The sequence below is a fragment of the Triticum dicoccoides genome, chromosome 5A (genome assembly GCF_002162155.2).
Source record: "Triticum dicoccoides isolate Atlit2015 ecotype Zavitan chromosome 5A, WEW_v2.0, whole genome shotgun sequence".
In the NCBI taxonomy this organism is placed as follows: domain Eukaryota; kingdom Viridiplantae; phylum Streptophyta; class Magnoliopsida; order Poales; family Poaceae; genus Triticum; species Triticum dicoccoides.
The window spans coordinates 436,734,363-436,745,592 of NC_041388.1; the positions used below are offsets into that span (position 1 = coordinate 436,734,363).

Consider the following 11,230-nt stretch of genomic DNA (forward strand, 5'->3'; position numbering starts at 1 on the left):
ATCTTTCCAAGTCTTCGAGTTTTTTGAGTAAAGGGTGCCCTCAAGTGGTTAGGGATGAGATGAAGGCTATTCTCAACGTCCACAATGAAAGTTTATCGGAGAAGGTACTTGGGGATGCCTACCGATGTAGGTACTGGCAAAATGGAGCTTTCAAGTATCTTAAAAAGAAGGTTTGGAATAAGGTAACATGTTTGATGAACAAAATTCTTTCTTCCGGACGAAAAGATATGCTTAACAAATTTGTGGCGCAGGCGATACCAGTCTACTCTGTCTTGCTTTAAACTACTGCGTGGACCCTAACTTCAAATAAACTCTATCAATAGGAAGTTGTAGCGGGGTAGTAGGCGTGAGTTAAGGAAGATGAGTTGGGTGTCATGGGAGGTTATGGCATGACCAAAATACCAAAGGTGCTAGGTTTCAGAGATATAGGGGTATTTAATTTGGTCATGTTGGCATGGCAAGCATGGCGGATCTTGCAAGCTCCCGACACTTTAAGCGCAAACAATCTGAAAGCAAGCTATTATCCTAATACTGTTTTTTTTTTGAAAGCTCAACTTGGTGGCCATCTTTCGCAGATTTGGAGGGAAATAGTGAAGGGGAAGGAGGTCCTCCCACACGGCCTAAGTCGTCGAATCGATGAGGGTACAATGCAGATATCTGGCGGCAAAATTGGATCCCACGGGATTACTCTATGCGGCCCATTGCATGCCTAACTCACCACCGGCCATAGGAAGTTTGTGAGTTAATTGATGAAACCTCCATACATTGGCAGAAAGATGTGGTCGGGTCCGTCTTCCTTCCTTTCAAGTACACAGGTGAATGTAATCTGAGACGGTTTAAAAATCTGAAATTTCTCTTGACTCGTTACATCCATGCTGCACTGGAGTCAAATCCAAGTCGACATGACTAATCTTATAGTCCCTCCATTCCTTCTTACTCCGCATATTAGGTTTGTCGTAAGTCCATTTGTTGATGTTTGAACAAGTTAAAAATAATACCAGCATTGCAAATACCAAATGGATATCATTAGATCCATCATGTAACATATTTTCACACTGTATTTATTTGATATTGTAAATGCCAATATTTTTTAATATAAATTAGGTTAACCAAGTATGACTTAAGACAAACCTAATATGCTGAGTAAAATAAGAAACGCAAGGAGTAGTACTTTATAACCATTCCAAGAATAAAAGCAAAAGTAACAAGGCAGATAGAAGAATTATTCCAGAGAATTACATAGGGTAACAAAAGTCACTTGATCTATTCGATTTTGAGAACTAGACTCCTCTGTTTCATCATGGTAAGAAAATGTTCCTGTCTCATTGTGTCTGCCCTACAAGAGTAAGTTTCCCATACATAGTCCTATTCGATTTGATAACTGGGCGATCGTGCTGCGCCGAGCTGCCTACAGATCAGCGTCATCCTCGTCTGATTTGCTAGATGGCTCGCCATTGACAGCGACAAGCTCTGTGTCGAATATGAGAGTTGCTCCGCCTGCAAGAGAAAAACAGGACTCATATCAGAAATCTGCAAGAAAAACAGTTGCGTACTAGCTAGAGAGCGTAAAATGGTATACCTGGAATGGTAGGTGGCGATCCCTGATCCCCATAGCCGAGCTTTGAAGGGATCTTCAGCTTCCTCTTCTCACCAATGCACATGCCCAAAATTCCCTGGTCCCATCCTACAGAGTGAAGTATAGACATTCAGACACAGAAACAAATTGTAAATGAAGAAATTACTAGTTATCCAATGAGCTGTTTTCACAATTACCTTTGATCACTTGACCAGTGCCCAATTCAAATTCAATCGGGTCACCCCTTTCATAGCTAGAATCAAAAACTGTTCCATCGGTAAGTGTTCCCTGGTGATAGAATAGACATGATTCAGAAATGAATTCCTATATCATGTAGCATCAAAACCTCTTGAAGTACACCTATGGAATGGTTGAATTAACAAATTCTAGCATAAGTTCTAACTATCTTTACATTGGATCAAAAAGATGTCTTGTAGCTTCCTCAAAGCAAATTCACATTTTATTTTTTCAATATCATACATATTGCAGTAGATAAAATCCTTAGGGGAGTACTGAAGGACTAAGTTCTCTTTTCTTCTTTTACGGAATGAAGGGGTAAGTTAAGGCATACTAGTTAGAGTGAAATGAAGGGGAAAGAAAAGAGGACAATAAAGTTATCTAATGCCACAATAAAAGAGAAACTCAAGTCAGAACTCTCCATGACAAATTGCCATGGCTTATATATTGCAAAAATAAACAACAGATCCAGGTCACCCAGCAGAATATTGAACTTACACGGTAGTGAACTTTAACTCTGTCACCTTTGTGAGCCGAGATGCTGCACGATTCTGGCTTGTACTGAAAATTTCAACATGGGCATAATAATAAGATAAGAGGCATAATAACTGAATTCCGGAAATGAAGCTAGCAAATGGTGTTGCCTATGCTCTATTGCTTTCTTATAAAAAAAAGCAGGGCCATGCAGCCTTTTCTCTAAATTTATCTATGCTCTATTGCAGTTCAGCTTGAAATCCAGTATCCATGTAACTACTGTTTGTTTCATTAGTAGCAATTATTTTCTTTGAACTATCTCGATCCATAACAACGTATCTTTAAGATCAGTACTGCACCAAATTCTGGATGATGATTTTCACAAGAAGGCTTTGTTAATACTTATAAGATCAGTATACTGCGCCAAATTGTGGATGATGCTTCTCGGAACATGGGTTTTGAAATATACTTTGAGGCAATTCACTTCAGCTTGGTCCGCTAGCATATTCAGTTTTTGAATGAAAAGCAGAAATGTTTGCTCTACACGCTTACGGATTCAGGTCACCGGTTGTGCCAAACCTTTGATATGTTAACAAGCTACTAAACTAAACCAAAATGGTGATCCGTCACCTCCAAGTCCACACTGTAAATCTCGAGTTGTGTGAACATCAGCCACACCAAGACAGTTCGTTTCTGAAAATTGGATCCCTCCAGAATGTTATCCGACGGGATCTACTCTAACACAATTCGCGCATACTAGGCCTCAGATCCGACGAAATCCACGGTCGCACAGCATCTAATCTATTTTCCTCAGGCTGAATCGATCCACCCGACGAGACGAGCAGTAGGAAGACACACAATTTCGAACGCGCGCAGGCGGAATCCATTGATGGCACCAGAGCCGAGAGCCCGAGGGGCGAGGGCACGTACCTTGACGCCGATCTGGAGCGCCGAGACGTCGCCGGACTTCTTGGCGGAGGCTGCAGGGAAGGAGCCAGATCGGATCAGACATCAGAGTGTGCCGCGTAGGGATGGGGGCGCGCGGGGCGTGATATGGATCGAGGGTACGGCGGGCGGGCGGGGTCGCTTACCGACGAGCAGGAGCGCGGTGGCGGCGACCAGCAGGAAGAGAAGAAGCCGCGGCTTCGCCATGGATGCAGCTGGGGTTTGTTCGGGGGAGAGAGGAGTATTTTTTGCCGAACTCGTGAGGGGTTGCGTTTATAGAGGAGCAGTGGCAGTGCCAACTACCAGTAGTATCTGGGTTGGGTTGGACTTGACCAAACTGACTCGTATTTTTCATATACAAAAAATAAAATAGATAAAGTTTATTTTGTTTTCATTTATTTTCAGATCGTAAATAGATATAGTTTATTAATGGCTAGCATGCAATTGATATTGTATAATAATCTTACTCTGATACTACAATCGTCCAATCCAATGCATTTCTTTTTTGCGAATTAATTCAATGCATTTGATATCCAATCTAAACAGATGTGTAATATAAAAAAATCAAAAAGAAGGATTACCCCTGATATTTGCATGAAATGATGCACACAGCTATTTTATACAGTATTAAATAAATAAAGTAGCAAAGTAGTACAAAATTCATCTCAGATTCACAAGCAAGTTCAAAACAAAAGAATAAAATATCAATTTTGCTAAAGTAGATTTAGATGTGTTATAAGTATTGCATGTCTAAGTCATACGTCATTGATCTATTGATCTTACGTGAAGATTCGTGTGATTATTTTCTTTTTCTTTTTTCTTTTCCTTCTTATGCTTGATTGTGTTACTTAGATGTGCAATAACTAGGGCACATCTAGATGTAGACAAACCCATAAAAATATAGCACCATGCTCAAATATGTTGGAGCCAAGGCAACTTGGGCCAGAGAACCAAGGCAACTCGGGCTAGAAAGACGAGCTGATGAACCTAGCCAGCGGCCGTGCAGGACTGAAGCCACATCCAAATGCAAATGAGACCAAACAACATACGTACCACAAAGTCAGGTGGCGATACATCGATACATCAAAATCGCACTGATCCAAAGCATCTGAACAACGACATATTTCGGCAATCAGGTGAGATACCAGACCATCTTAACTTCAGTGATTATCTACACGTACATGACAGTAGTTCGGGTGGCATATGTTTGCAAGACATAAGCTTATCCAATATCCAGTCCTCACGCAAATATACTAAAAAGGGTGCCACGGATTCAAACAAGATGCGCATGGCGTGTGTAGAAAGAAGATCGTAGCTGAGGAAGAATGAATGGCAGCATCAGTGCACGGAGTGGCAGCAGATGAAGGGCATCCACGGCTGCTTCCTCACTTTGGACCTCTTGTCGACGTTGTTGTTGTCGTGGGGCATCTTCGCGGGGGAATTCCAGTACTGGTCGTCCGAACCGGCTGCCCCTGGCTTCGCCGATGAGGCGTCGTCCTTCGACGCTCCTCGCCGTGTGAATGACAGGACCCGCTCCTTGGTGCTGGGTTTCTTCTCTTTGCCCTCCAGGCTCGCCTCAGCAAGGAGGACCTTCAAGGGGACGCTGATCCTTGCTGAATTCAGCCTCGAGCCGATAGCGGCGATCTCTCCATTCTGCTTGTTTCCCTCCAGTCTGACTGTTCCTTCACCCTGCTTCTGCTCTTCAGCATGATCCCTGCTTTGCATGGCGTTCGTCTCCTTTGCACTAGCTTCTGGAGCCGGCTTCTTTTCTTCGGCACTATCTGTCTGTTGCACCTCATCTGTCTCCTCTTCTTTGCTCGTCTCATCGGTCTGCCTGTTATCAACATCAGCTGTATTAAATTCCCTGTCCATCTCCTTTGCACTACCGTCTTCAGTCTGATCTTTTTCATGAATATTTTCTGTGCTTTGTACTGCAGTCACTTCATTTGAACCAGTATCCTCAGCCAGTTTATCCTCTTCGACATTATCTGAGTGCAGTACTGCAGTCATCTCCTTCACGCTAGCATCTTGAGTCTGTTTCTTTTCTTCTGAGTCATCTATATTCTCTACCAGAGGCTCATCTTTTGCTTTGGTGTCTTCCGTGCCAGTCTTTTCTTCAACATGTGTGCTGACTGCATTGGTCTCCTGAGAGACAGGCATTGTGCCAAATTCTGTCGGAAATACTTGAGATCGTGCATCGATGATGCCATTTGTATGCGATTCACCTTCCTTCTTGTCATGGTTCACCGAGGCATCATGCAAGAAAATGTTCTTCAGAGGATCTGCACTGCTACCGACCGACGCATCTTCTGCATCAACTGCATATTCATTTTTACTTGACACAGCTACCATGCGATCATCTGCCAGAAATGTTCAGTAAGTTTCAGTGCAGAACATCATGTAATCCAAACTTGTAAGAACTAACATAGGGAAAGAATTAGTACTACACTTAAGACTGCAATAACAAGACTCAGTAATTTCAACATACGAAAATAACATGTTACTAATCCTTCTGTTTGTATTTAGACAACAGACTTGAAACATCATACACTATTCATCCCAGCTACGACCATATGAAAGTGTTCAAACACATCCATCAACCAAAACTAGACAAAACAACTGAGATGAACTTCCTCCATAGCTTACATTTTTCTTTTACTGTTATTACTAGGTGATTTCCCCGCGCGTTGCAGCGGGAATTTAAAGATTAATTCCAGATGAATTATATATGATGAAACTGATCTAAATCAAAAGCTGATATTTTTCTAATACAGAAATCTTTCATACTTGCACTGTATGTGAACAAAGAGTATGCATGTGGTTTGCATGGGGCTACAAAATAATGTTAGTGGATGCTTACATGGCACACTTGGTCGCACACTTGGTGAGATGGAGAGCCGCATGTTGAGAGAATTAGAGTTAATGGGGATTAACTATTTAGGAATAGCCCAAAAATAGAAGAATTGGTAGAACAAACCTGTTTCAAGATTGGAACAACTTGTTGCCGAAAAACATCCAGCAGGCAAACTTCGAACAAGCGACACTCAAGCTAGCCGAAGCTTATTCAGGTTATAATTTCTATTTACCGGTATTTTTGGACTTCCGGGGTCGAAATTACCGCCACGGTCCCTTTCATTTACACGAACGAGATCTATTGAGAGGGCTGTTTCTCTTTGCAAGAGAGGATGATTACAGGTTGCTATGTGGTTTGGAAGCTGGTACAAATACGTCCAGTAAAGTTTTATGTTCTGAACTGTCTGAATTTCAGCAACAAACTGAGACATTACTAGTACTACAACAGAAATAATAACCACCAACTTGTACAAAGCACACACAGGTTGAAAGTGAAAACCCAGAATTCTCACCTGAGATCGGACAGTGTTTCCCATCAGCAACGCTGGTTTGGTTGGAAACTGTCTGAGATGTAGAGTCAACTTCCTGCTCTGATTCAAAAACATTTGGTGCCTCCAAATGGTAACCAGAAGCAAGCTCAAATAAGTCATCACTCCTGGTGTCATCTATATTGAATGGATTCTTGGTAGAAGACACTTGATCCATTAGTAATGTGACATGCTCCTGACTTGTAGACACTTGATAATTTGTTGGAACCTCAGTGGCACTCTCTCTGTTGCAGATTTCCTCTTGTTGTTCAGGCCTCGCCTCACAGGAAGAATCCAACGCACTGCCCTTAACTAAAATGCCTTTACTGCAGTTGTCTTCAGCAATGGACTTGAGCATGCCATTCACATTAGTAACAGACAGATCATTCTGATAACCAGGTACAGAGCATACTGAATTTACCAAGCAAGAGTTATCAACTGGCAGCTGAACACCTGAAGTACCTTGAGCAGACAAGTTCTGTGAAGAGCGCTCTGTGGAGTGATCAGTCGATGTATTTTCAGTATGAATTAGCTTCACCTCGTCTCCAGAATTAGATACTGTTTCAGATCCAATAGGATATGATTCTACAATTTCTTCTCTTGGCGATACTTCAGACATGCAATCCAGAACTTCCATACCATCTTTAAAGAAGCTGTCCACCTTCCTGGAACATGCAGATTGGGATTCTGGGTCGGACATAAGCGGAGAGCACTTCTGAAGAGATGAGGAATTCAAATCACCAATAAACTCACAACTGCCAGATGTTTTATCAGATTTGCTGTCAACCACAACATCTGTATTGTTGCTGTCAATTTCTGCTGAGCAGTCATCTGTACTCTGGAGGTTTAAGCCATCTTCACGCCCAACCAATCCAGGAGTTATATTCCCCACATAATATTCAGCTTCGTTTTCAACTTCAGATCCAGCAGGAAAATCAGCCATGCTTGATTCTCTTGAAAACTGATATTTGCATGTGTCATATCTTTCAAGAGAGCCTTTATCTATATTCTTGATTTCCATAGGAACATCTGACTCACGTGCTATTGCTGCACCATCTTCCGGATCTGATTGATGAAGAAAAGAAGATGCATCCTGGTACTCCTCAAGACAATCTTCTCGTTCAGTTGGGTGTGCAACTGCAAGCGGTCCAATTCCAGTGAAACTTTCAGACACTTTATGTTGAATTCCATTGGTGCTAGGCCTTTCTGAATCAGTTCCATTGCCTTCATCTGCAGTTTCAGAAGAATTATTGGGAATCAGGCCGGTTTCAATGTAGTCACTGGTGATGGCTTGAGTTCTAGCAGCATTAGTAGAAGCATGTTCTGTAAAAACAGTGAATCAATAGGTCAGCACACACACGCTGATATATGAATAAAAAGGTAGAATGATTAAATACAATGGCATGTGGGAATAGCCAGAAACAACTGAAAAAAAGGGCATGGCAGTATTTCTACTTGGAATAAACATTGGTCAAATTTCAAGGCATGTTTAACACAACACAATAAATGAGTATGAAAGAATAAAGGAAATTAGATGGGCAGAAGAAAGAGGTAAGATGGATTGTTGTAGTTAGCAGGAAAGGCAAAATCAAAGTCATACTGACAAGTCTAACTAGAGAGTAACACAGTCAAGACAACTAAAGATAATTGGTAGTGCAAAATGTAACTGATGTTTGCAAACTTGAACAAACAGTAAAAATAAAACAGACGCTACAATTGGATGTTGTCTCCTAGGACCTACAGTTGTTAGTAATTTTTTAGTGGCGATGGTATCCAGCAATGATATGCAATGATGGACAAAGGGCACTGAATCCACAACTACACCTGAGATAAAAGTTAGAATACGAAAGATCATTGCAATGCCTCTCTTGCAGCTAAGTTTGTAAAGCAGTCAGAAGCAACTAACTGCAAAAACATGCCTGAAATGACATTGCTTTTTTTAAGATGAAATGACATTGTTAATATAGGGGACAAAGCTAAAAAATGGGCTTTCAAATAAATAAATGGGCAAGCCTGAAAAAACACCTAACAGTAGCTGAATGTACCGTTGCAGAACCAAAATTATTAGAAACTTAACAGCATGGTGACTTCAGAACTGACAGGTACTAATACATGACAACAAGGACACAGGTGACAACAAGTAGGTATTAATAAATTATGGCAACAAATGTCAACACCGAAATATGAGATCTTCCAAAGTAGATATAATTAACAACATGTGTGTACACAAGGATACGTTCAAAACTTTGGGAGATAGGCACATAACTAACGAGACTAAAATATTTCGCACACCCAACAGAACAAAACGCACATGTGACTAGGACAGCATGTGGTGGAAGACCACTACGAGCAAGCTAAGCAAAGGGAAACCAATGTAGAAACGACATGTTCCAAGATATCCTACCCAACAGCACGACTAACCAACGTCAGATATGTTGGATTTCGAGGACAAAATCCGGATAACCAAGACACAAACAAATCATTTCGCCCATTCCCGACTGTCAGACTCGAGAAAGAATCCAATGCATCAACGCACAGACTATTCTTATTTGCTGACAGCCACCAACTTGCCATAAGACACGGAACGATGATTAATCTAGGTAAGAGAAGGTGGAACCGTGTACTTGCGCCTCAGCGATTAGCGCGCCGGAATCCACTAATTTATTCAAGGCCGAAGATAGGTAACTCGAGCAAAGTTCAGATCTACAGTTCAAATTGCTCCACATCGTACTTGTCACCCAAAATAAATATTGCCCGAAGGCCCAAACCCAAGAGGAACAGCAAAGTGCCTGCGCTTTCAGCTTTAATGCTAAACCATGAAATGAATCAATCGGATTATTATTGCAGGCCCCCACGGAAGTACTATTTCCACTATTAACTCTTCAACGGGAGGGACTGAGGAAAAAGGCAACCAATCATTTTGCCTTTTGCAAACTCTAGAAAGGGAGAAGCAAAACAACAAAAGGAACAACATCAATATTGCGCATAACATAAGCAAGCTATGCAATTAACAGAAGAAGTTATGCAAATTAGTTATGCGTTTACACGAATCAGCAGTGTGATAGTGGACAAATTGAAATGGCCGGGTAAGCACTAAGCAGATTGACCAGTAGAGAGGAGCAGAGAGCACGCACCTGCGTTCTCCTTGTCCTCCGCCGATTCGACGCCTCCGTTCGCAGATCCGGGCGACGCAGAGCCTCCGCTCGCCGCGCCATTGCCGGGCTCCTCCCCGTCTCCTGGTCCTCCCGCAGCACCTGCAGCGCACACGCGGCGCATCAAAACCGGCGAGCCCAAAACCACGACCAAACCCCAAGCAGAACAAAACAAAATCAAAGCACCGCCGCGTCGCACGGCACGGGCCCGTACTGACGGTACGTACCAAGCACGAGGCGGCCCTCGCCCGCATTGCGCGGCCCGGCGTCTTCCTCCTCGGCGGCCGGCGTGACCTTGCGGCAGGAATTCCTGCGGTGGGAGCGGCGGAGCTTGGCGCTGGGGTTGGGGTTGGGGTACTGGTGCCCGCACACGTGGCAGAGGTGGCCCCCGCTCAGCGCCTCCCTCCCGCGCCTCGCCGCCTCGTCGCCCTCCATGGCCGCCTCGCCCGCCCGTCCGCTAGCTCGCTCGCTCGGCCGGCGGCAATGGCGGAGTCGTCGACGGCGACAAGCCCGGGGACGATGTGCAGATGGGAACGGACTCAACGGACCCTTGCTTCCTTTTTAGAGAGGACGAGACGAGACAAACGGCGGGGGTTTGGGTGGAGTTAAAAGGCTTTGGGCGGCACGGGCGGGGGCTTAGCCAGGCCGGGCCGGAGGCTGACGGGCGGGGCCGGTGGAGCGTGGGGCCGGGACGTCGGCGAGGGGGGTGGCCCGTGCGGTGGCGCCATCAATGCGGGCCATGTGCGCGGTGGACTCGGCGGGCGGGCTGGGTTTCGTTTCTAGGGCAGGGGTGGAGGGAAAAAGGAAAAGGCCGGGGTCGGGGTGGGCGAGCGTGCGGGGCGAGCGTGGGCGTGGCGCGGGATCCAGCCGTTGGGTGTAAGATGGACGGCTGAGATGATGGGGAGCGGGCGACGGGGAGGGAGGCCGTGCGTGCCGCTGGTGGAATGGCGCGTGTGGGGCCGGAAAGCGATGCGGGCTGCCTTTTTCCCTCGTTCTTTTTGTTCGCTGGGTAAAGGGTCGCTGCTGTGCTTTGCACGGTTACCCATGGATGGGGCTTGGATTGCCTTGATTAGACTAGCCACAGTGGAACATACACTAGTACCATACACATATCCCTAGACTATATTACTATCTTCAGACTAGCCACAATGGATAGTAACATACACATATCCCTAGACTATATTACTACCTTCATAGTGGGTAGTAACTTAAAGATGGTAACATGCAAACATTCATTTATTAGATTATAGACTCATATTGCATTGGGACATGTGATGTTACAGTAACTAGCTAAGTTACTACTACTACCTCTCTCCTCATTAACTCATTGACACATAAGCAAATTTGCTGAGTTGGACTCGATGTTACTGCTGAAGTTACTCCCACTGTGGCTAGTCTCATATTGGGTAGTAACATAAGTGTGGTAACATGCAAAGCTTCATTTATTAGGTTATAGACTCATATTG

The 11,230-nt window shown here is 44.0% G+C and overlaps 2 protein-coding genes across 2 annotated transcripts; both read right to left on the reverse strand.

Moving 5' to 3' along the window:
• Nucleotides 1-1,149: 1,149 nt before the first annotated feature.
• Nucleotides 1,150-3,534, reverse strand: LOC119302149 (peptidyl-prolyl cis-trans isomerase FKBP15-1-like). The gene is made up of 6 exons (XM_037579181.1): nt 3,379-3,534; nt 3,218-3,267; nt 2,312-2,374; nt 1,774-1,864; nt 1,580-1,684; nt 1,150-1,497 (listed from the first exon to the last, which is right to left on the reverse strand). Exons 1-6 carry the CDS (start codon nt 3,437-3,439, stop codon nt 1,409-1,411), a joined length of 459 nt encoding a protein of 152 aa, XP_037435078.1. The 5' UTR covers nt 3,440-3,534; the 3' UTR covers nt 1,150-1,408.
• Nucleotides 3,535-4,241: 707 nt separating this feature from the next.
• On the reverse strand, nt 4,242-10,331 carry LOC119302150. Its single transcript, XM_037579182.1, has 4 exons — nt 9,992-10,331; nt 9,747-9,866; nt 6,598-7,935; nt 4,242-5,592 (listed from the first exon to the last, which is right to left on the reverse strand). Exons 1-4 carry the CDS (start codon nt 10,197-10,199, stop codon nt 4,571-4,573), a joined length of 2,688 nt encoding a protein of 895 aa, XP_037435079.1. The 5' UTR covers nt 10,200-10,331; the 3' UTR covers nt 4,242-4,570.
• Nucleotides 10,332-11,230: the final 899 nt, after the last annotated feature.

Bases quoted from the DNA above. Each gene is read 5' to 3' on its own strand.
- LOC119302150 (XM_037579182.1), bottom strand. From the start codon at position 10,199: ATGGAGGGCGACGAGGCGGCGAGGCGCGGGAGGGAGGCGCTGAGCGGG. The intron at 9,867-9,991 runs GTACGTACCGTC...TGTGCGCTGCAG, and splicing joins CGAGGGCCGCCTCGTGCTTG to GTGCTGCGGGAGGACCAGGA. The intron at 5,593-6,597 runs GTGAGAATTCTG...CATTTCTGGCAG, and splicing joins GAAACACTGTCCGATCTCAG to ATGATCGCATGGTAGCTGTG.
- LOC119302149 (XM_037579181.1), bottom strand. From the start codon at position 3,439: ATGGCGAAGCCGCGGCTTCTTCTCTTCCTGCTGGTCGCCGCCACCGCG. The intron at 3,268-3,378 runs GTAAGCGACCCC...CCTTCCCTGCAG, and splicing joins CACCGCGCTCCTGCTCGTCG to CCTCCGCCAAGAAGTCCGGC. The intron at 1,685-1,773 runs GTAATTGTGAAA...TTCACTCTGTAG, and splicing joins CACTGGTCAAGTGATCAAAG to GATGGGACCAGGGAATTTTG.